This window comes from Notamacropus eugenii, chromosome 6, assembly GCF_028372415.1.
Source record: "Notamacropus eugenii isolate mMacEug1 chromosome 6, mMacEug1.pri_v2, whole genome shotgun sequence".
Taxonomy (NCBI): Eukaryota; Metazoa; Chordata; class Mammalia; order Diprotodontia; family Macropodidae; genus Notamacropus; species Notamacropus eugenii.
The window spans coordinates 96184252-96210425 of record NC_092877.1 but is presented as its reverse complement, the minus strand read 5'-3'; the positions used below and the strand labels follow the sequence as shown (position 1 = coordinate 96210425).

The window sequence follows — 26174 nt, the reverse complement described above, 5'->3', positions numbered from 1 at the left end:
TTTGCCATCACAAATAGCAGCATCCTATTTTATATACCGATGGTCCAGAAAATATTCAGGGTTTGACTGAGCAGGATGAATATTAGGAAGCACCATCTGGTTTTGATAGCACCAAGTATATTAACTCATCTGTTAATTTTTGACACATCATTGATTTATTTATTCAGAAAAATTACATCCTGTTTGGCTGTATTGATGTTTGACATTATAAAAAAGATAGCTTTTTTTTAAAAGGAACACAGTCCTTAGCTTTAAAGTCATAAGTGCTTTTTAAAAAGATTTTGTTTTCCAACTTCATAAACACACCCCTTACTTCACAAAGTCCTTTCTTTAACTAGAGTTACAGTAATGATTTAAATGATTCTGCATTTAACTTTCGATAAATGATGGTAGGTCATTGTCTATGTGTGTGTGTGTGTGTGTGTGTGTGTGTGTGTGTGTGTACACATACGTGTGTATGTATTTCTAGTTCTAATATGCTTCAGTGTTAACAGATTTCACCCTTTGATGGAATTGAATCAAAACACTGCCACTAATTATGACTCCAGTGATTTTCTTTATAGAAATAGAATGCTCATGGGAATATCTTGCGACTGGTAAATATCTCAGGAGCTCTTACATAAAATAAAATTGTAAGGTTGATGAGTGGATTTCTGGACTCCTGCTACCTCACTATCAAATATGGAATGAACTAAGGTGCTTAGATGGATAAATTTAGAGGGAATAAAATGTTATTTTTCCGCATTATAAAAAAAGCAATCATGTATTCAAATCTTGGAAACAGAGCAGACTTGGCTTACAACCTGACATTATCCACAAGTAGGCAGTAGGTGCCACAAACAAAATAAATGAGATAAAAGTAAGCATTGTAGAGAGGCTTGTGATGATGATGTATTAGCATCTTCCAGCCTTCAGTGGTTGGTGAGTGGTGTAACTAAGAAGAAATTACCTGAGAGCACTTTTGTAAACTGTTGACTTGATGTTTCTGTAACCTCACTTGATTGGTGCCTTCAGTAATTTAAAATTTTGTTTTTAAAAAATATAAGATACATTTTTCACACTTTTCTCAATTACAAACCATAGAAGAGGGACCATTCAATTGTATTCACATGAAATCAGAACTTTTCCCTCTCATTTCTTAGCAACACCAGGCATTGCACAATGCTTGCATTTCTAATTGCTTTCTGTCTGGAAAGCAAAAAACTTATGGCTGGAATGTACGTTAAGTGGAAAGACTTGGTTTTGTTTTGCAACAGATATGATAGAAATATTTTTCATCCTGATATTTATAGTTCCTAAATATTAAAATATTCTAATATATAACTACTGAAAATGTAAAAGATTCAGCTTCTGAATATCTATTGCTGGTCGTCATCAATTCTGAGAAAAAATTCAAAAGACAAAAGATAAAATCTCATGGTTGTGAACAAATGGCCTTTGGCATTTGTATCAATTTTTAATATTCCAAATATAGTCTAATGCATTTTGCTAATAGTGTGCTTATATTACATAATCATCTTTTCTCAGTACCCTATGAGATTATCTTTCAAAAAAAGAAAAAAATAGTCTTAACTAAGTCAGACTTTTTCCTCAAAAACATATACCTTGACATGATTTATTAAGGTAATTAAAATACTGAATGTTCTGTAGGACACAGAACAAATGTACTTGAATGGTTCTCTCATGTAATTTAATGTTAACCTTAACTTTCACCCATTTTCCTCTTTTTATCAAAGAAAAATGAAAGCAGTGGTTTTACGCCAGTTGGGCCTATTATGATTAAAATGCACACAACAAAAAATAACTCCCCTGGTCTGGAATAGGATTATAAGCTTAAACTGAGCAAAAAAAGTTATATTCTAAAATTATAAAATTCCAGTCTGTATTTTCCTTTGATATTTCAAATAAAAGAAACTTCTTCCAGCTTTCCATGTGACCTTGAAAAAGTCTTTTCCCTATTTGAAGCTGTTTCCTGATTTACAAAATATATAGACTGGATTTGACTGATCTCTAAAGTCCCTGACAACTCTAAGATTCCTAGGAAATTAAAAAATAAGGTAAATTTTGTTTTGGGGAATTTCCCATTCTTGTGATTTCAATAACTGTGGGGAAACTTCAAGTGAGGAAATTTTCTACAATAGATATTGGCAACTGGTTTATAACTTATTGCAGCTTGGTGGCATCATAGTGCACAGAGTGCCAGACCTGGAGTCAGGAAGACCTGAATTCAAATTTGACCTCAGACACTTACCAGTTATATGTGTTAATTTCCTTATCTGTAAAATTAGAACATTAATATCACCTGCAACCCAGGATTGTTGAAAGACAAATGAGATAATACTTACAAAGTACTTTGCAAACCTTCAGGTGCTATATAAGTGCTATTATATATCATTATTATATATTAATATTATATATTATACATCATTATTATTATTTTTGTCTTAGAGAGTTGCATGGGGGCACTGAGAGGTCAAGTGACATGGTCCCTTGACTTTTTGGTCCCTATGAACAAATGTTATACACATGTCTCTGGTGTTTTCCCACAATGTTTGAAATTAAATCCATTTCTTCCTTTCTAGATTGAATACATACAATAAATACATTTTTTATCATAGGAAGGGAAAAGAGCATACCTTTTTTTTCTTTCCATATTGTCCAGGATAGTGGATTATCTCCAGTGTTCCTACAGAATCCCTTGGCCACTGTTAAACCTTTACTCCTAGGTGGGTAATAGTCTAAAAAGCTTTCCCATCTTCTGGAAATCATAACATAGAAAACTTAGCTCTCAGTTCCCCTATGGAAATGTAAAAGGGCTTTTAGATAAAGCAAGGTACTCCCCCACTTCAGAGCATATATATACCCCCAAATTGGACCATGCAGACCCAGAACCACAAGAGCAGAATAACTACTTTATACTTGTTGGGAGGCAAATAGGAAAGAGAAGAAACTTGAATGAGATATTCTCCCTCCAATGTGTCAACCTAAAAAGTCCATGACTATTGCTTATATCAGCTTATAGTCCCCTCCAAAAATGAGAGAGCCAATTGGTCTATATATTTCAATGTGTGCTGTTGTAATGGAAAGTAAATAATCAGGAGTACTTGATAGATTCTTCTAATAATCCCCAAACGCCTTATGTACATTATAAAATAAACACAGTCAAAAATCAGCGTAGGTCTGGAAGTGGCTGTTCTCATACAACCACATTTTGTGAACTACTGCCTAGTTGCCTTAATAAAATGCATTTCACCTTACCCTTATTTGTGAATAAAAAGTATATTTTGGGAATGGAGGGGGTGGAGGGTATGGGGAAGAAATCTCAAGATTTCTTCCCAAATAACTATTCTTAGATTGTCAAAGATGGCAATGGATGTAACATTCTTTTAAAAGAAAAAATAATCAGTGGTGTGCAGGTCACCTAACCTTTATTAGTATCATAAAATTGGTTTCTGCCTTTTTTTTTAAACAATCAAGTGTAAGCATTTTTTCCCTGTTTCTTTCTCAATATTATTCTGGGTAAAAGCCAGGAGAAAAGGTAATATAGTTTATGATTTCATGCTCATGAAGTTATAGATTTGGAAAGAGTTTCAAATCTATAGGCTTGGAGAAAGTTAAGTTGTATATTCACCACTAAAGGGTTTTTACTTATTTTTTTTCTAAATGATGAGGTTTTTTGATTGTATCTACTCTCATGTGCGTCTTCAACTGATAGGACAAGGTAGGCCAAAATTATATGCCAAATTTTGATACCTGTGATGTTTTAGTAGATTAATGTTTTCAGTGAAAAATATTTTTTAGGAAATAGTATTTAGCTAACCTCCAAATAGTGGTGATGTTGCTACGACTATGTATTAGCCTTGAATAGTAATAGAAAAAAATACAAATCAGAAGAGACAAAAAAACTAGACTGAACATATAATTCTGCTTTGGGGTTGTCCACTGGCTTGGAAGGTTACCTTTTAATTCACCTTATCAGTACAGTGAGTTTTTCAAAAGCAGATCTTTCCTTTTTGCAGTTGATGATTGAGGAAGAACACATTAGATGCGGTAGGGATTCTTTGGATTAACTGTACAAAAAACCTGGGGACGTTCCAGGAATAGAAGTCATGATGGTTTCAGATATTAATATCATTGCAGAATCATGTCTGTACTGGTTAACTCAATCCATCAGAACATGATTTAGGAAAGCTAAGTATATGAGGTCAGATGCATATGGATCACACAATTCAATCAATCCACAAGCTCTGATTAAGCACTTCTATGCCAATGGTGCCATAGTGCCTAGAGCATAAAACTTAGAGTTGGGAAGCCCTGAATTCTAATCTGGTTTCAAATGCTTACTAGCCATGTGACCCTGGGCGAGTCATTTCACCTCTGTTTGCCTTTGTTTTCTCATCTGTAAAATGGAGCTAAATAATAGCACCTACTCCTAGGGTTATTATAAATATAAAATGAGATAATATGGTAAAGTGCTTTGTAAACCTTAAACTTCTATATAAATGCTGCCTAGATAGATGCTAGATGTCATGCTGAGTGATGGAGGTACAAAGAAAAAAGCAAAAAACAGCATATGTCCTCAAACAGTTTATGTTCTAATAGGAAAAACAACATTTACATAAATCAGTACATACATGATAAACACAGAATAGATGGAAGGTAGCATTGGAGGGGAAGGGTGAGGGGTGGGAATTGGGCAGAGGGTGAGGGAAGAACCCTCAGGAAAAGCCAACTGGAGGAGGCAGTGTTTGAGCTATGTTTGAAATCCTGCCAATGTAAAGGCCTGGAAACAGGAGATGGAGTTTCATGTGCGAGGGAACGCTAAGCAGACCCCTACATAGCTATATCCCCTTCAGTGCGAATAATGAATCCCCTGAAGTAGATGGAAGTGTTCAAATTCACACTATTCCATGTTATAATCATGTGAAATATGAGGATTTGTTACAATCACTGGAAATATGCTGGGTTAATTCAAGTAATGCAACATTCCAGGAGAATCCAGTGCTTTGTACCAATGATATGTACCCCAAAACATACCAAGACATTTTGTAAATGCTGGTCTCATAAGCAGATAGGGGTGAGAAAGTAGCACACACCAGCTCTCCAGATCCAGTGACCTTTTCTTCCGTTCTCATTCTTCATGAGCTCTTGGCTATATTTGATGCTACTGACCATGTCATCATTTTGGATTCTCACTTAACTCTTGACCCAAGACAGCACACTTTGTCATTCTAACGAGGTGCATATTTCCTATCTTTTCTTCTCAGCTCTTTAATGTGAGTAGTGTTTGCAAAGGTTGTGTCCTTAGCCTTTTTCTCTCCTCCTCCTCCTCCTCCTTCTCCATCTCTGTCTCTCTCCATCTCTGTCTCTCTCTCTCTCTGTCTCTCTCTCTCTCCAGTCTCCCTTTCTCAGTAATCTCATCTACCCCATCACCCTTCTTCAGGTTCAATGAACACTTCTTTGAAGATTATTCCCAAATCTGGATATTTACTTCTGACCTCTCTCCTAAGCACTAAACCTGTATGTGTCTGCCTCATTTCTTACCTAGCCTTAATCACTGAATGGCATTGCTTCAGTCAAACTGAGACCTGTTGAAGATCTTAGCTTAAAAAGGCCAAGGTCCCCCACTGCATCCTGGGCCATCTCCAGTTGTCCTGATCTATATCTCTCCACTGAACTCCAGAGGAGAAAGTGAGGCTGGTGACTTTGCACAGTCCTGCCTCACTTAAACCCATGATATCACCTCTCTCGTGTCTGGAATGAAGGACAAACAACAAAAACAAATCTGTATATCCAGTTGTGTAGGGGAATATTTACCTGAGTTATGTCCTAAACTCAACTTTTTCAAAACAGCTTTTACCATTTTCCCTTGTTACATTCTTCTTTCTGACATTACTGATTCTATCAGAAAAAAACACAATTTACTCAGTTTCTCATGTTAGAAATCTCAGGGTTATCTTTGACACTTCTTTCTCTTCCACCTCTCATATCCAATCAAGTTTCATATCTGGTTGACTCTACCGTAGTATCTTTTATCTCTGTCTCTACTGCCATTCCTGCTGTCACCATCCTAGCATTAACCTTCATTGTCACCACCACCATTGATCTCAAATTACTGCAACAACCTCCCAACCTTTCTTCCTCCATTCTTTCCCAACTTTTTTCTTTTTTTGTATTTATTTAGTATTTTATTTTTCCCAGTTACATGTAAAAACAATTTTTAATATTTGTTTTTAAAACTTTGAGTTCTAAATTCTCTCTTTTCCTCCCTCTCCAACCCCCATCTCTCCCAACTTTAAGATATTCTCCCTACTTCTCCCAGCCTAATTTCAAACACACACACACACACACACACACGTCATGTCATTATACTACTCAAAAATCTTTAATGGTTCTCTATTATTTATTAAGTAAACTTCAATCTCCTTTGCCTGTTATGCGAAGTCTGAACATCCTTTTCCCTCTCTTCCTCTATTGAATGCTTATCTATCATTTAAAATCCCCTGTTCTGAATGTCCTTTCCCTCTAGTAAACTTCACAGAGTCCATTGTTTTTCCCCTTAGGAAGCATGTTGAAACAGCTTTGAATTAAGAGTCAGAATAGATTTGAACATTTGTTCTGCCTCTTTTACCTATATGACAATGAGTAATGACATGTAGGATCATAGATTTAGATTTCCTAGGGATGTTAGAGGTCATCTAATCCAATCTCCTCATCTTACAAAAAGCTGATGCCAGATAAGCAAGTGACTTGCCAAAGGTGATACAAATCATAGTAACAGAGCCAGAATTTGAATTCAGACTCTCTGACTCCAAAGAGTGTATCAAACTGCCTCACAAATGAAGTTCACCAAATTCTGTCCATGAAGGCTCACTAACCACGGTAAATCCTAATGTAGGGAAGCTGATTTTTGACCAGTACCCCCAGCCCAGAATATCAGAAAATGTAATTAAAAGGTATTCACAAGGTGTTAAACTACCTTAAAGATGCATTCTGTGCCTGATCTCTTTGTGATGAAATTAAAGGGAGTGGAAACATTGGAGGAACAAAATTTTCAGGACTTTAAATAGCTAAGCCTCAGGAATAGCAGGTCATATAGAGAAAGTGCAGCAGACTCCAAAAGGACTTTGTGAAACTTAGTTTCCTCATCTGTAAAAATCTGTTGGATTAGGTAACCTCTAGATTCTTTTCTAGTTCAAATGCTAGAATGTCACTTCCTTGAGAGTAGAGATTATTTCGTTTTTCAATTTTGCATTCCCAGCATCTAGCACCATGCCTAGAACATAGCAGGCACTTAATAACTTTGTGCTCATTGATTCTCTCTAATGTACTTATAACATGATTTTGTATTATAGCTGTCTATGTGTATGTTATCTTCTTATCAAACTGTAAGCTTTATTTGGAAGATTTTATCTTATTTTATCTTATCTTGTCTATTTCTTTCCCCAGGGTCTTTTAGTGTTCTTTACACAGTAGGTGCTTTTAAAAGATTGTTGAATTCAGTTGAATTTGATAGCTCAAATGATGACTAGTAAGTAAAAAGCCAATAGCACATCCCCCCATCCCTGTCATGGTGGGTAACTCATCAAGAGAATACTCTTGATATATAAAAGAGACCATAATGAATATTGTTGTTGTTTAAATGTTAAGCTTTAAAGAGTTGTGGCCATTCCTCTATCCCCCTAATGATTTTTTGCTATGGATCTCTGTGATATATCTTTTTATTTATTTCAGAGAGTCGTATGATCCTGGATGCCTTTGCCCAGCAGTGCAGTCGGGTTCTTAGCCTTTTAAACTGTGGCGGAAAGCTTCTGGACTCCAGTCATTCTCAATCCATGATCTCTTGTGTAAAGCAGGAAGGTTCAAGTTATAGTGAAAGACAAGAGCAGTGTCAGATTGGGAAAATTGTTCATAGTCAGACATCAGACAATTTAGACATTGAGATGCAATATATGCAAAAGAAACAGCAGACCTCTGCCTTCTTGAGGGTTTTTACTGATTCCCTACAAAATTATCTGCTTTCTGGGAGCTTTCCTTCTCAGAACACCTCATCTGTAAATGATTATAGCCATCTAGCAGAGGTGGACCCTCTTTCAACCTCTCCAGTTCACACTTTAGGTGGATGGACCTCCCCAGCCACTTCTGAATCTCATGGTCATCCATCATCTTCTACACTCCCAGAAGAGGAAGAAGAGGAAGAGGGGTACTGCCCTCGGTGCCAAGAGCTAGAACAGGAAGTCATTTCACTACAACAAGAAAATGAGGAACTCAGAAGAAAACTGGAGAGCATCCCAGGTATTCTTGCTGAGTAATTCTACAAGCATTCTGTCACATGCCTTCATTTCTACCCCTTCTCTGGGCATTGCTCTAATTTTAACAAGGATGTGGGAATGGGCATTTCAGAAGACACAGTAATGAACGAGGTGGGGAATTTATAAAGCAAGGCAATCTGGAGCATTGTGCCACAGCATACTTAGGGGTAGAGCTGAATACTGAATAGAAGTCTCCTGAATGATGTATATATCAGTAGAAAATCAGTTCATAGGAGGATGCAGTGAGACTGAAATGACTAAGTTATATCCCTGAATTTACTTTATAAAAGTGGTACTTTAAAATCATTTTAATATTTCAGAGATTTTGATTTATATGTTTTATTACCCAGTGATAGAAATTAAAATGAAATGATAGTTTCACCAGTTGTATTGAAATAATGCCAAACAAATGACCTCTTTTTTCTCATTGATTTCCCTTGTTAAGTTACAAAAATGTTTTGTTGTTTTTCAGTGGGCAAACTCCTATTTACAGTTGATAAGAAATGGAACACTGAGCCTCATAGGTTAAAAACACACCAAAATATACAAGCAAAATCAAAGAACTTTTAAACTGGTTAAACAGATTTCTTACTTCTCATTGATGCTGTACTTGCTAAGTAGCCAAGTGCCATTTGGGGAAGGATCTTCATGGAATCGCAAGTTACATTCAATCAGTTAGAAAAACATATTTAATGGTTTGATTTCTGTTTCATCTCATTGCATTTCTGGCCAATGATCTGTCAAAGGGAGAGGGTGCTTACCACCATCTTAGTAAAGAAAAGTATCCTGTAAGGCAGCCCACAATTTGACTAGGGAATATGTAGGGAGGAAGGAAAAGGTTTAAAAGGCTGCTAGGGCAGGAGCCAAAAGATTCAATTTTTTAAAAGCATTCCCCCAAATAAAGCCTAATGTAGATTTCACAAATGAAAAATTTTGAGGCATGTATATTTCTTACAGTAGTTCTATACTTATTTCTACCCAGACATAAAACATGAGTACAAACCCATCCCTTTTGTCAAATATAATCTCCAGACTGAGTCCTCTTGTTCAGCCTATGCCTTGTCAGTAACTATTTGCTTAGCATCCTGTTGTCTCTCTAGCTATGGAAAAACTCCAACGAATTTTTCTGCCCTCTCTAAAAAATATTAAATGAAGTAGAGAAACTGAGGCCATTATTTAATTAATTTAGTCCTCAGATATTTCCATTGTGGAATTGGCTGAATTAGCCAACTGACCACAATTATCAAAGTAGTCAAATGACCATTATATTCAGCTCTATACTTCATTTTACCAGTATAAATGAAAGTTTTATCTCCTCATTCTTGACATTTCAATCATATCTCCCTCTCTATAGCACTGATCATTTCTTTCCTTGTCATATGGAATGCTAGACATCCTTTTGTAATAGCTCAGGTGCTTCCTAAGCTCCTTCCTCTCTTGAGGAGCCTTTCAGGTCTTTTTAATGAAAAACAATGTGACTTTTTTGAATTTTTAAAACTAGTACTTATTCCATTAAATATTAGCGTTGTATACAATAAGAATGTGAATAAAAGGGTGGCTTTGATTTATATTACATGGAGATGAACCCCATTTTAAAAACGAGCTCCTTTTTTGCCCCTTCAGATATTTCATTCAGCACATTTTTGCAATACATTGAGCCAGCTGTCTATCCAGATGAGGAGAGACAGGGGATTGAAGTTAATAGATACTAGGCTTTAGCTTCCTATGATTGAGGAAACCCTGAGGGGTTGTGCAGTCACTCTCTGTGCTCTGGATAGAATTGTTCATTGACAGTGATAGAGGAATGACCTCAGAGAAGAGGTCAGTCTATGCTGAGAACTTCCCAATTTCCATAGGGAAGGAAAAGACCCAAGTCTACCCCATCATATCTCTATATTTAACAGCTCTCACTGTTTCTAGTCATAAAGCAATAGTCACTATATACCATGTTGTGAGTATACATTCTGTGGATATTTTTCCTTCCTCTTCCTTCAGCAGTTTCCTTTGTGGAGAGGATGGGAGATTATCCAGATAGCTATTGATGACACCATCTTTGAATGGGATATATGTATATGTATGTATGTATGTATGTATATATACATATTTAGAGAGAGAAATTATTAAAACATATATATACATATATGTATGGAATTCATATTCTTTCTTCAAAACTGTAATCCAAACTACTCAGCTATTAACCTGGCTGAGGTGAAGTCCTAAGACACATATTTCTGATTCCCTCATATTCCTAGGACAGATGACAACAACATCCTCATTATTTTTGACAGCTTGGTCATCACAAATATTCAGCAAGCTGTCTAGACTTGATATTCGTATTGCTTAGTAAACCTGTGGATCAATTCACCTCCCATGACCTGAATCAATATCCTTCAAGTCCTTACCATATCAGTAGTATCCTAGCAATAATCACACAGTCAATGCAGTTTTTTAATTTTTAATTTTGTAATTATCAAGCATTCATCTTTCCCTCTTGCCTCTCCCTATCTACCCATACATAAGGAAGGAAGGAAGGAAGGAAGGAAGGAAGGAAGGAAGGAAGGAAGGAAGGAAGGAAGGAAGGAAGGAAGGAAGGAAGGAAAAGGGAGGAAGGAAGGGAGGGAAGAAGGAACAAATGAAAGGAGAAATACAAAATCCCTGTATCACAAGCACAGTCAATATAAATATATTCCCAAATTAGTCATGTCCAAATAGGCATTTCTTATTGTGCATATTAATCCATCTTCTTTCTGTTATAAAATATCAGGCATTCTTCTTTATCAGTACTCTGAAATGATAGTTGACCATTTAGTTGATCAGAATGCCCAAGTCTTTCAAAATTGTCCATTTCCATAATATTGATGATATTGTATAAATTGTTCTTCTGGTTCTACAGAACCAGCAAAATTGCATTGCATTTCTTTAATTATTAGTGGTTTGGAGCATTTTTTTTCATATGGCTATAGATAGCCTTGGTTTCTTTGAGAACTTCCTGTTCATATCCTTAAATTATTTGTGAACTGGGGAATGGCTCTTATTTTTATAAATTTAAATCAGTTCCTTATATATCTTGGGAAAGAAACCTTTTATTAGTGAAACTTCTCACAGTTTTCCCCAGTGAATTGTTTCTCTTTAATCTTAGCTGTACTAGATTTTTTAAAGTTTTTTAAATTTTTAAAAATTTTATGTCATCAAAAATCATCCATTATGCCTTCTATAATCCCCTCCTGTATTTGGTCATTAATTTTTTTCCTATACATAAATCTGAAAAGAATTTCTTTAATTGTTTCTCTAATTTGTTTATGTGACCTTTGACATCTAGTTCACATAACCATTTGGACCTTATCTTGTTATGGTATGTGAGATATTGCTCTAAACCTTTCTAAATCAAAACATAGTACTGTCCAATTTCTCCAGTTTTCATCAATTAGTGAGTTCTTATCCCTATAGCTATGGTCTTTATGCATTGAACACTAGGTTACTAGGTTCATTTGCTTCTGTATTTTGTGTACTTAAATTGTTCCATTGATTTATCTATTTTTATCAGCACTAAATAATTTTGAGAATTGCTACTTTGTAGTAAAATTTTAGAACCAGTATAATTAGGCCCTGCTTAATCATTTCTACTTTTTTTCATTATTTCCCTTGAGATTTTTGAACTTTTTGCCTCCTTGTGGATACTGTAATTATTTTTTCTACTTCTGTAAAGTAATTTTTTGATTGGTATGACATTGAATGAGTAAGTTAACTTAAATAGTATTATTGTCTTTTTTTATATTGGCTCAGCCTATTTATAGACAATTAATATTTCTCCAATTATCTAGGTCTTTATTTCTCTGAATACTCTCATTAACAGAAAAAGAAAAAGAAGACATAAATGAATTAGGTTTTATAACTAAAAAACTAGAAAACCAACTAACTGTTATTGTTGTTCAGTCCTTCAGTCATGTCTGACTCTTTATAACTAATTTTAAAACCCCAATAAAAGACAAAATAGAAATCATAAAAGTCACAGAAGAGATTTAGTGAAAGTGAAGGCAAAAAATTAAACTGATAAATAAAACTAGGAGCTTTTAAAATCAAGTGAGTAAACCATAAACTAATTTGAGAGGGAAACCAAGTTACCAGTACCAAAAATGAAAAATAAGAATTCATAACAAGAAACAATAAAGGAGATTATGAGAAGCCCAACTATATGCCAATAAAGCCAACAACTTAAATAAAATAAATTAATATTTACAAAAAATAATATATTCAGGTCAACAGGCCAAGAAATAGAGAATTTAAACAAACTAATTTCAGAGGATGAAACTGAATAAATCCCAAAGAAAAAATCCTCCAAGACCAGATGGGTTCACAAAAGAGAACCAAGCATTCAAAAAACAATTAATTCTAATATTACATAAATTGTCTTCATAAATAGCAAAAATAGGACTCCTACCAAATTCCTTCTATGACACAAATATGGTCTTGAGACATAAACTTGGAAGAGTCAAAACAGAAAAAGAGAACTATAAACCAATAACCCTAATAAACATTGATGCAAACATTTTAAATAAAATACTAGCAAAGAAGCTAACAAAAGATATTACAAAGATTATATACTATTACAGGTTGAATTTATACCAGGAATATAGAATTGGTTTAATACTAGGAAAATTGTAAACTTAATTAACTATACTAATAACAAAACCCGCAGAAATCATATGATTATACCAATAGATGCAGGAGAAATATTTGACAAAATGAAACACTCATTTCCATTAAAAATATGAGAAAACACAGGAAAAACTGGATCTTTCCTTAACATAATAAATAGCATATATCTATAACTAAGAGCTACTTATAGAGTCTTTTTCAATAAAATCAGAGGTGGGACAAGGATGCCTATTATCACCACTTCTGTTTGACCTAATATTAGATAAACTAACTATAGGAATGAGATAAAAAAGAGGAAATTGAGGGAATAAGTTTAAGAAAGAAGAAACAAAATTATCATTGTAGTATACTTAAAGAACCCTAAAAAGTCAACTAAAAATTAGTTGAAACAACCAGAAAAGTTGCAGTAATAAATCTACATATATTTTCAAGATTTCTACATAATACCAATAAAATCCAGCAGAAAGGGACAAAAAGAGAAATTCCATTTAAGTAACTACAAAATATAAAAAATACTTGTCTACCTGCCAATACATATACAGAAGAATTATATAAATACAACTCTGAATCACTGTGTACAAAACCATTTTCACAAAGATTGAGATTCAGAAGAGAGACAATACTTTACTTAAAATTAGGCTAGAGGTAATAGTTCATTAATAATATTCCTTGCCAACTTTAATAACACCTATGTAAAAGCAATAATTATTTCACACAGAGATCCTGTGGTTCTAATTTCTACCAATCTGGTTTTAAGTGATTGACATTGGAAAGACAAGAAAAAAAAAAAGAAATGATTTGCCAATTATAAATAGAAGATATGGGAGAGTTAAGATTTAAAGTCAGCAGACTTGAGCTACCAACTATAAAGCATGTGTAAAGAAAAGCCTTAATATAGAATCCCATGAGAAAGATCCGCATGTTTGGTTGGAAAGGTGTTTCTGCAGGAGGAGAAAGTTTGACCCAAGTAGAGAAGGAATCCCAGTTACTTCAACAAGCACCAAGGTCAGTTACGATTAGGTTATCAGACCATCTCATTTTTTCACCCCATTGCCAGAACATTTCCCCAAAGCTTCCATCTGTTTGCATAGTCTCTCCCCCTCAGATGAATGCAATTCCTGTTATTTTGAAGGCAAGCCATCACTTAGCAAAAGCAATTTTCTCCAGGCTATAACTGGCTTACAAAGCTTGTGACCTGCCTTCCTCTAAACAACTGTGGTGTTGCCTAATGGTCAAAAGTTGCCCTAGAGCAGTGGTTCTTAACCTTTTTTTGTGGGTCATGATCACCTTTAGCAGTTTAGTGTAATTTACAGACCCCTTATCAGAATAATGTTTTTAAATTAAAGGAAATGCTAAACGGTAAAAAGTTAATGAAAATGAAGATCTAATTTTTTCCCATCTAGGTTCACAGAAACCCCTCTCCCTCCCACTCCCAAAATCTATCTAAGGACTCCTCTGAGGTCCATGGACCCTAGGTTTAAAAACTTGTACCCTGGAGGTTTGATCATTTTATTGGAAGGACCAGGGGTTTAGGTTCCTGAGACCATTCAGATGTACTGTCTTACTCTGGGAAAGTATTTTCATTCATGACAGGCAAGAACAAATAAGAGAAAAAGAAAACACCCAGAGGGGAGGGGAAAAGGCCAGGTTATTTAGACAGTAGTGTGATGTACTAACTCCCAAACCTAAGAGCAAACCTCAAGTAAGAGTTATAAAAAGACTGGAAGGTTATTTCACAAACACAACCCTTTCACAAAGATAGCTTATTAAAAGGGAGTAGGATGTCTTAGGTTTTCTTGAGGAAATGGGTAAGCTTGTCTTACTTGGGAGCCAATGGTGTATTTTAATTTTATGCTTCATAAATTAGTCTTTAACTCCATATGCAAATCAACAAATATTGTTAAGCACCTACTATACTCAAGGCCTTTACTAGGCATTGGGGAATAGGAAGGCATAACCAGTCCTTGCTCTCAAGGAGCTCATAGTCTAATGGTGAAATGACATACAAACTGCTTTGGACAAACACATCTTAAAACTACCTTCAAATGACCAAAGGCATTTTCTTTTATTATGAGATTACAGCAGTGGAAATAAGGTCTGTGTGAAGGTAAGGGTGGGAGGAGGCAGAAAATCTATAGAACAGAGAGAAGAGAAAATAGAATCAACAAAGAAAGGAAAGGTAATTTGATCAGTGATACTTATGGTTGGGAAAAGCTGGTGCAGGGGGAAGGTTGAGAAAAAGGGAATGAGAGAGAAGGCTACTGAGTGCAGAGGACAATTCGGGTGGGAATAGGATACCTCATTTTATATTCACAACAGGTCTTCAAGGTATATAGGGCAGAGAAAATGTTACTTTTCTCCATTTTATAGGTGAAGAAATAGGTGTTGTGTCCCCCTCTTAGGGGATAGAGCAAGTCAATTAGCAAAGGAAGAATTAGATTTCAGATTTCCTACTTCTAAATTCAGGAATTTCCCAGTGAAATCAACAGACAAGAACACACCAGAGGAAAATTTCTGTGGCACTTATGATCTGGTGAAAATTTCTGTCTGTTCTCATCATTCCTTACTCCCAACTCCTCTGTTTTTGTCTTTCCTTCAACACACTTATGGCTGTGGTTGTAGCCTGTGTCAGACATGGTGGATTATTAGAAAAAGAGAAGTGAAAAAAAAATCAAGAAATGATAATGTTTTGGGGTACCAATAATAGTCATCTTTCCCAAACTTCCTACTCCAATGCCACATCATAATACAGGGGTGATCTTGAGTTCTTGGCAGCTAGGTGGCACAGCAGACCTGGAGTCAGTCTCAGATTATTGTTAGCTGTGTGACCCTGGGCAAGTCACTTAACCTCTATCTGCCTTGGTTTTCTCAGCTGTAAAATGGGGATAATAATAGCACCTACCTCCCAAGGTTGTTGTGAGGATTAAATGAAATACTCTGTGTGAAGCACTTAGTACAACAACTAGCACATAGTAAGTGCTTAATAAATGTTTGTTTCTTTCTACCTCTTTGAAGATTATGCTAAGAGTGTGCAAGCTCTAGAAAGTCTTAGCAAAATGGGAAGCCATTCCCATTTCCCATTCCTATATGTATGGGTCTGCCAAGGGTTGTTTCTTAAATTAGATTATTCCAATGTGGGCAGCTAGGTGGTGTAGTGGACAAAGCACCAGTGCAGGAGTCAGGAGGACCTGAGTTCAAAGCTCACCTCAGACACTTGACACTCACTAGCTGTGTGACCTTGGGCAAGTCACTTAACCCCAGTTGCCTCATCCTGGGTCATCTCCAGTCATCCTGATGAATATCTGGTCACTGGATTCAGATGGCTCTGGAGGAGAAGTGAGGCTGATGACCTGCACAGCCTTCCCTCACTCAAAAACCAAAGTCAAGTGCAAGTCATGTCATCATTTCTCTGATGGCATGGTCTTCTTCAGCATTGAAGGACAAACACACATACATACCTATTGTCTAAAAACCAGCCTAGCTGAAGTATATTATCAGAACACTCTTGGTCCTCTAGAACAAGATATTGGAAGATATTCAAAGCAAGTCAGCCTCTGGTAGTTTGTATTCAGGATCTTCCAATCTGCGACAAAGTTATTTGGTAAACCATTAAAAGGTCAAATAGTACAGTAAACAATTTCCATTCCCCCCTTGAGTAACATGGGATTGGTATGTGACTTATTCTGAGATGGATTTTTTCATGTTTGGAGTCTTGAAATGAGAAAACTGCATAACAAGACATTAAATGATGAGAGAGGGATGAGAGAAGAGAAACTGTAATCAAAATTTTAATACAGCTATCTGCAATGAAAATTAGAAAATAGAGATCCAGAGGCCTTAATATGGAAGAGAGTAGTGTTAGAGCAATTTTCCTCGACTCCCTTATCTGACAGTCACTACACCAGTTGCTCGGTCATTAAAGAATGCTAAAACCATGCAATCAACAGAACCATTTAAAATGGTGTCAGAAAAGTCATTCACTTGACAGCCTTAGAAAAAAGCATGAGTAATTTTGTTAAAGCCATAGTACCCAAGGCTTTCTTTAGTAACAATGATCTTTGGCACGGAACACAATTAACTGAGGCTTCATGGTTGTACTAGTTATGAAAGTACCAAATTCACATAGAACTCCTGCTAGTACATTTCCTAAGAATGTTAGGTTAGGAATATTTTTGCATTGGACAGCATGATAAACTGAGCATTGGGAGATGTGTAATAGTATGTCTATGATCCGTCATTCTTAATATTGCCTCCAAAGTTCTACCTTTAAAACAACTAATGATTTCATTGATTTCTTTAGCTTATTTTATTTCTTCCAGAATTATCTTATTTGCCTTTTTTATTCAATTACATCAAATAGTTATATAATAGAATAACTATTCATTTCAAGAGCACTATAAATGGTGTAGGTCACCTTAAGACACCTTTAGCAGTTACATCATTTATTCCATGATAACCTCCATCATTCTCTACCAACTCATAGTTTATTTCCTCCGATGTATATGTGAAGTTCATTGTATTTTAGTCTTTTTTGGCACTGGCAAAGTTAGAACATGTGACTAGTCCAAAGCAGTGTCTTTTCTATGAATTAGAATAACCTTTCTTAAAATTCATTACTCAAAGTAGGATCATAGGAACATAGATATATAAAACTGAAAAGGACCATAGGAGCTAATATAATCTCCTCTTTTTATAGATGAGAAAAATGAGGCCTCTACCTTCCAGGGTTGTTATGAGGATCAAATGAGATACAAATTGTACAGCACTTAGCATGCTGTCTGATACAGAGTAAGCACTAAGCAAATGGCAGTTACTCTTCTGGTTAAGCGACCTGCCTAACGTCACATAGAGAGGTGACAGGTGCAATTGACTTTTAGAGAGTAAAATCTCTAGATTATGATTTTGTTACCCAGAGGGATACTTTTAATCCTTAATCTGTAGATTTAAAGAATAAATAGTCCATTAGAGGCTAGAGTCCAAAGCAGTTATGCAGAAACTTTGTAGAGAATTGAAAATGAAGTGTACTTTTAATATTTTTGGATAACTATGGGAATTGTCCATACGTAGCTATGCAGTATGGTTACCAAAAAATTGTAACAAAATAAAGCAGGAAAAAGTTTCAGAGATCGTCAGTGCTTTCATTTTACTGGCAAAATGACAGTTCTCTCCTAAAAAGGTAGCACAATTTAGCTAAGTAGGCTGCTCTGTGAGCCAAGAAAAAAAGCTTCTTTTCCTGTTTTGGCCCCTGATTTGGCAGGTAAATTTTACTCAGTATTTATAGTATAATAATATTTACTACTTATTTTGCACATAAGATAGTTTACTCGATTCAACTTAGCTTCTGCCAATGTAATGAGGCAGAGAATATGTACTGGCTTTCTGTCTGGTCCCCAGCTATAACGCCAGGATTATGAAGTGCTATGCAAAGATACCTACTTTCAGGAAGGGCTTTTGAGGTCCAAAACCCTTACAGATTGCATCAGCCAGTTTTGCTCAATGATTTGGTCAATCCACCTGCAATTCTGTTTTAAGCTGCATGATCCTAAAGAAAGAGCTGGAGCTGTGTGGTTTGAAATATAGTAACTGACACTAATCCAAACCAAGCCAACAAGCATTGTTTAAATGATTACGATGTGCAAGGCCCTATACTGGGCACTAGGGATTCAGAGAGAAAATGAAAAGCAGCCCTATCCTCAGGGACCTTACATTCCATCAGTACCCCAACACTTGTAGCAAGGTGAAGGAAGCAGAATGAAACTGCCATCACCATCACTTCTACTTATAGACTGGAATTAGGGATTTGTCACACCTGTCCCTTGCAGGCCTATATCACTTTTATTGATGAGCAAGTAAGTAGAAAAGGCATGCACATATTTGCATTGGTAAGTTATGGGTTGGTAGTAATACCTGACATTTGTATAATATTTTAAAGTTTGAAAAGTGTTATATATGTGTGTATTGTGGTCCAAGAAAGCCTTGGCTCATTAAAAATTTTAGTAGCTTAGTTTTTAAGTTAGCTTCAATAGCTTAAAATGAACTAAGAGTTTTGTGATATTATGTATGCATATGTATACATATAGGTGTACTCCTATATGTATGTATACATATATCAATGAATATATATATGTATGTATATTCATTTAATTCCTACAACAACCCTAAAAGGTAGGGACTACAGGTATTATTATCCCCATTTGACAAATAGTAAATAAACAAAAAATCCATTTGTTTGGATTATACAAAAATGGCATTTGTTAGCAAAACTACCTGTAGGTGATAGTAGTTTAAAGTTCAAAATTTGCATTAAACTAACCATCTACATTCATCCACAAGCCCAAAAAGTGACAGTGGTTCAAACCTCTTTCTCGTTAGTTTGTTTTTGCAAAGACTGCATCTCCCGATGGCACCCAGGCTGGATGTTCAGGGGCCACTCCCAGGTCTGATCCTGACACTGATCAAGCATCAATCTGACCCGCTCTATTCCCCACCTGGGCCAATTCACCCCTTCCTTAGGCAACCTGGTGCTGCCACCCCTGGCAATAGTTCAAGTCTCAAAGAAATCAATCTTTGGGCAAATAAGCAAATTTATCAAAAACTCAAGAAAACACTGATAAAAATAGTAATGCTATCTTGACTGTTTAATTTTTTAAAACACTTCCTACAATAGGTCACTTTGTGTCAAGGGAGAGGCACATAATCTCACACTCGTAACATACTTGCCTAGTTATAATGTGTTGACCTAAAAAACAAAGGTTTTGTGGAGGACATAAGTCAGCCTCTGATATAGCAGCCTTGAGTCCCTTTGTTTTTCCTGCATGTATATATACATATTTATATGTGTACATATATGTGTGTATATCCAAACTGAGGTTAAAGGAGGAGCTAACCAACTCTTTGAGCACAGCACACTGACTGTAGGGGTCCCACTCCCCCTTCTTGGGGATTAATTCAATTATATTCAGTAATAAACAAACTATTACATTGCCCTTTCTACTAACTCAGTGTAGATAAATCCCATACAACTATTTAATTTGCCAATCAGAAGTAAATCAGATAAGAATTCACACCAGAATTGGTAACAGTTCTTTGGTGTTTAAGTATTTACCAATCATTCTGGATACTTCTGTAAAAATATTTCCCCTTTGGAAGAAGAGGGAAAGTCTGACCAGACTGTCTCACCTTTATATCTGCTTTATCATTTTATCCTCACACTGACTCTATAAGTTTTGTAGATATAGAAATTATTTTCTCTCTATACTGATGAGAAAATGAGTCCCAGAGAACTTAAATGATTTTTCTAAGGTTACACAATTGAAGGCAGAGACAGGACTAGAACCCCAAAGTGCACTGACTCCTAGATGTCTTCCATCTCTCAGCTCTCTTGTGTCTCCATTAGATTTCCCTAATTTTTCTATTTTTATGTAAACAGTGTATTCTTAATCTGCCTTTGTGAGGCATGGGAAAATTGTTGAATACAACTTTATTCACAAAAGGAAAAATTCTTTCTTTTTTGTGTTGGATGATATATAATTTCATTAGCGTGGGTAATCTCTCCACCAACAGATTACATGCCCTAAATTGGGAGAATCCTCTAGGTTTTTTGAACCTAGTTTATTTAAAACAGATGTGCTGTGCAATATTACAGCCTATTAAAACTGACTTGTATAATCATTTAGCAAATGTCACTGAAATTGAAGGATTAAGTCAAACAACCACTGAGGAGTTGCCTAAGAAACCCACATATAAATATTGCTAATTACCTAAGTATTTGAAAGTAAAAATCCTCCCAGACTGCCTTTTAACTTCTTCTTGTTCAAAATGTTCAATAATGTTATCAGTGAAATATGAGATAATTAATTGTGGATGCTAAAACTCCTCAAGACCCAAGAGCAGTGAGTATTGGGCTGGGAGGGGAGGTGGGGGGGAGGTGTCAGGGAGCGGGGAGAGAAGATTCTACTTGCTACCCATAAAATTAAGACAAACTGGATTAGTGCTAGCACTTTAAGTTGGGGCCTCTAGTTAAACATGTTTATTATTTTCTTAAATGTGATGCATTCCCTATTCAGCACTATGGACAGCCACCGAAAGAATTATCACTAGTATTAGTTTCAGCAAGATTCCCAAGAATTTTTTTTTAATTAGGTCATTCCAAGAGGGCTAATATTAAATAATTTTTTAAACATAACTTTTCATAAAATTTTCTTTTTCAGTCAAGCTACTTCAATCACAGTAGAAAAGAACTATTTCCCAAAATGTATGTAGTTAATTAGATATGTGGCAACATCTTCTTAAGAAAGGTCTTTATCATATAAGATTGCACGCTGTCTTGGGAAGGGAATGGAGAGAGAGGGAGGGGAAATCTAAGATATATGGAAGTGACTGTAGAAAACTGAAAAACAAATAAAATAATTTTAAAGAAAAGGTCTTTATATAAAAAGTCAGAACTAGCTAACTGACCACCTTCAGAGAAAGGACCTGTGAAGTAAGAATGCGACTAAGTGTGTATATTTGTAGATGTAGGGAAGTGTCTGAATTGCATACAATGTTTGCCCCCTGAAAAAAATTAGGAAGTAAAGATTAATCATATGAATATTTTGTCAACAAAAAAAAACTGGCTGCCCAGGCCACGACTTTTAAAGTGTCACTTGTGATTGAATGTTAATTTTGGATAATGAGTCAATTCATATGAGAAATGTTTTTCTCTCTCTCTTTTGGTTTAAATTGTGTTTATGATGCAAACTTTTTATTTTCATTGTTGTTCACCTGATTTAATCCTATAATCTTCTGAAAACCCTTTGGAGTAACTGTGCTGAGGGTAGAAAAACCTTGGAAGGCCTCTGAGGTTGCAGCACTTGCTCTGAATTTACTAAATTAAATGATTGCACAGATCAGAAGAGAAGCAGTATTTCTGCTACAAAAGACCTCATTGGAGGACTGACAATGCAAATCTTAGAGGATAATATTTAGCTAAAAGTTGCTGTTGTTGTTTCTGTGACACTAAGAATATTCAGTAACTGCAATCTGTTTCCTACAGTGCCCTGCCAGACGGTCTTAGATTATTTGAAAACTGTCCTTCAGCACCATAACCAACTTATGATACCACAGCCAGCAGATCAGCCCACAGAGGTAGTGTATGATATAAAGACAAAAAGAACCATGTTTTATGTTTCTGATTTCATTGAGATGAAACTGATAATTTAGTAATCCACTAATAAAGAACCAAGAAATACATTGGTAACAAAATGTATTTCTCAAAGTCAAGGGTTGACCTGTCTATAAGTCTTGTTGGGTTTATGTGTGTCGAAATGATAATGGTACAAAGTGCTGGACTTGGGTTAGGAAGACTTGAGTTCAAATCACACCTCAGACACTTACTAGCTATGACTGAGCAACTGACTTAACCTCTTTCAGACTTAGTTTCCTCATCTGTAAAATAAGAATAGTATGCAGGGTTGTTGTGAGGATCACAGGAGATAACATGTATATACACATGTATAGCACTTTGCAAACCTTATAGTGCTATATGAATGCTGGCTGTGATGATGATGATGGTGGTGGTAGTAGAACAGTTTGACTACTAGTTAAATTTAAAGTTTTTTTGATAAACAAAGGGAAACTATAGTCTATGCAAATGTTCACCATTTTTAGCAGGTCTTCTCAACCTACATAGCACTTACTCCCACCCCCACCATGTTTCTACTCTTATAACTCTATTAGAGAAATTCAAGCATAACATCTATTACTAAAGAGACTCCTGTCTATCAATCAATCAATAAACATTTATTAAGTACCCACCAGGTGCCAGGCATTATCTTCACAACCACAGTAGATATTTTGCAAGGAATTAATTGTTACAGGTGGATATTCCACCAAAATCTTCGCTGCAGAGTAGTTGTTACCTGAGAAGAGTTTTCATACAAAAACCTCCCAGTTTGTTGAACAAATGGATGATCAAGTTTCTAACCTTCCCATATTTGCAGAGATAAGCAATGTTAAGTTGAGGAGCAAATAAGATAGACTAGTTTAGAGACTTTGCTTTATAGACAAAATCTTAAGTAAATACCAGCACCTTGAGGTCTATCTAGTGCTTTAGAGAAATTACCCCAGTTAAGCTTCACCATAAATCTGTGGGGTAAGTAGTAGAAGTATTCCTATTCCCATTTGACAAATAAGCAAACAGGCTGAGGTTATATGACTTGTCCAAGAAGCTAATAAGTGTTGGGACCAGAAAGCAACCTCAGGTCTTCTGACTTCAAGCTTCGTTTCTTTCCACTACCATGTTGCCTTGCAATAACTATCAAGAAAGTGGAAGGAAGGAAAAAAAAGAAAGAAGGAAGGAAGGGAAAGAGGGAGGGAGGATGGAAGGAAGGTAGGCAGGAAGGAAGGAAGGGAAGGAGAAAGGGAAAAGGGAAGGAAGTGAGGAGGAAAGGAAGGGTTAATTAAGTTCCTAGTATATGTCAGGCACTGTGCAAAATGATTTATAAATATTATCTCATTTAATCCTGGCAGATAGGTACTATTATTGTCCCTATTTTACAACTGAGGAAACTGAGTCACACAGCTACTAAGTGTCTGAGGCAGGGTTTGACCTCCATCCAGTCTTCCTGGCTCCAGGCAGAATTCAATGCTCTACCTAGGTGTTTTTCCTATTCGAGTTGAATGGGTAAATTACTGACTATATTTCCACTACACATTTTATTTTTTAATCTAGTTGCATAGAATGTCCTTAATCATATTTTTACATTATTTTTTATCCCAATTAACTATTCTGAAGTATTATTATTTCCTCTATAATCTAAATGGCTCCATAGTTCTATTTTTACTTTTGAAATTTTTTTCCAAGACAGTATTTCTTTTCTGAATAATTTCAAAATGGTAAACAGTGACTGAATTGCCTTTTTATAAGTGAATATCAAAACTGTTTGAGAAGGGTCCTAGATTGACCCTATTCACTGGTATTGCACACCTCAAAAATCATGCTTTGCTGATTTTAATGATAAAACTAGAATACGTAGAGGCATAGTGAGCAGAGAGTTCACTTCAGAACCCAAAACACCTCTATTCAAGTCCTACCTTTAACATATACTGACTCTGTGACCCAGGGAGAATCACTCAAATTCTTCATTCTCTAGGCAACACTCTAAGACTACGTTAATGGAAAAAGTGCCAGTGTCCATTGGTAGCAGGAGGTTCTTCATCCAGGGAGTTCTCTAACCCAGTGAAATTACAGGTCCTGTTCCTATCTTTAATATGAATACGATGTGCTTCTTTTTAAGGCCTCTACACAGCACTATAGGAACCACACATAAGAAGGATTTTGTTTATTGTGTGGAGGAATTCCCTCCACTAAATAAGGCATAAGAAGAATAAAGTCTTATTGTGACATCACATAACAAAATGGAGATGACTCTAGGTTCTTGAGGATGGTATCATCAGAAGCAGACTCTAGCAGAATCTTCCAAACTAGAAAGGCTTCAAGTACCAGCCTAGCAAAGAATTACATGTTGTGGTCTGAAGACTATAAGAGAAGATAATTCATGAATCAGGTAGAAGGCTATAGTAGATGACCTCTGAGATCCCTTCTAACCTGTAATTCTAGAGATTAAGTGACTTGCCCAATGTCACACAGATCATAAATGGTCGAACCAAGGTCACCCACCTCCTAAACCACTTCTCCCTTCATTACTCCACACTGTTTCTTTTATATTGACAATGCTTGAGAAAGGAATTCAATAAGAGGCAAAAATCTCTTTCTTTATATGCCTATTCCCCTCCTTCCCCTTCCCCTTCCCCTTCCACTATCAACTGGGTGAGATTTTTAATATTAGAAACTTCCTTTATCTCTTCCCTCATCCCCATATTCTCACTCCCCTAAGCCCAGTAAGGATTTGGGAACATAGTGTCAATGGAGAACATCTGTAGAGAACTTTCTAGTTTAGTTTTTCCCTTTCCAACCTTCAGATCCACATTCACATCCCTCTCCCTGCCTCAGCAACAAATATCAGATCCTACTCAGTGCAGTCACACAAATTTTCCAGCTACAGAGAGAATGGTTTTGTATGCTTTGCAAAACAGGGACTTCAAATACTCAGCTACTTTGAAATTAAAATTAAATAGCTGGTCAAAACCAGTAAACCCATCTGGAGGCAAATAACATTTTGTGAACAACCCTAGCTGTTTGTCAGAAAGAGAAGAGAGGGTGGAATTGGAAACCAGGCTGCCCTTTTGTCCCTCTGCTTCTAACGAGTGATCTGGGGCTTTCAGCAGCTCTTCAGCTAAAAACAATACAATTAAGTATTCTGTTCTCTTGTAGATAAAAGAAGGATATTAGAGAATAAAATGTAGGTGGCAAAAGTGTCCAAATGTGGAGTCAAAAGTTTTTGCTGTGGATATTTTTAGTCATTTTTACTAACTCAAGGTGCTTAATAAACTATCGATGGCATTGGCATCATTCCAAGGAATTTGAAGAAATTTGTGAATTTGGAGCCTGAAATGAATAGGAAATGTATCATCTGATTGAAATCCAGATTTCTAGGAGAGTTTTAACAGTACCCCCAAATCCTCTGGAATAAAGGAAAAGATCATTAACTTTGCCTATCTCTTGAAACATGGACCATTATTTCAATATACAGATTTAGTAATTTGGTAGTTTATCTGAAACTTTTGTTATGTGCCAAAGTCACCTCTGTAAAAACCTAGAACCCTTGTTATTCAAGATGGCTATCTGATTAATTGCAACACAGGATTGTAAGGTAGACCTGGGAAAGTTGTTATCTACTTAATTGTTAAGACATTACTAAAATAACACTCCTCTATGTTCCTATCTTTTTTTAAGGATATTTATTAATTCATAAAGAACAATAATGCCTAAATCTATTTCAGTCACTTGTATAGAAAAGGCAACAAAAAATTCCTAACACTTAAACATATTGAATTTAACATGGGTTCTCCAAATCTTTAATTAAGTGGAGATACCTATCATCTGTAAGGGGAGTCAGAGGACTAGATTATAGCTCTGCATCTTAAAACCTGTGTGGCCTTGGGTAAGTCATCTAACCTTTTCTGGGTCTCAGTTTCTTCATCTATATCATGAAGGAGCTAGACTAGATCACCTCTAAAGTTCCTTCCAGCTCCTAAATCTGTGATGCTATAAAAAAAACTTTTCTGAAAAGATGTGACCAGTTATAGAAGTTAATCCTTTTAAGG

At 35.8% G+C, this 26174-nt stretch overlaps 1 protein-coding gene across 2 annotated transcripts in view; it reads left to right on the top strand.

The window, feature by feature from the left end:
* Positions 1 to 26174, top strand: part of BEND4 (BEN domain containing 4) — a 45110-nt gene that overhangs the window by 4194 nt on the left and 14742 nt on the right. For both annotated transcript variants that reach the window (XM_072620608.1, XM_072620607.1), the window contains exons 2-3: positions 7735 to 8295; positions 22003 to 22094. In XM_072620608.1, coding sequence (XP_072476709.1) covers positions 7735 to 8295; positions 22003 to 22094 — 653 coding nt within the window. The remainder of the gene's footprint in view (positions 1 to 7734; positions 8296 to 22002; positions 22095 to 26174) is intronic.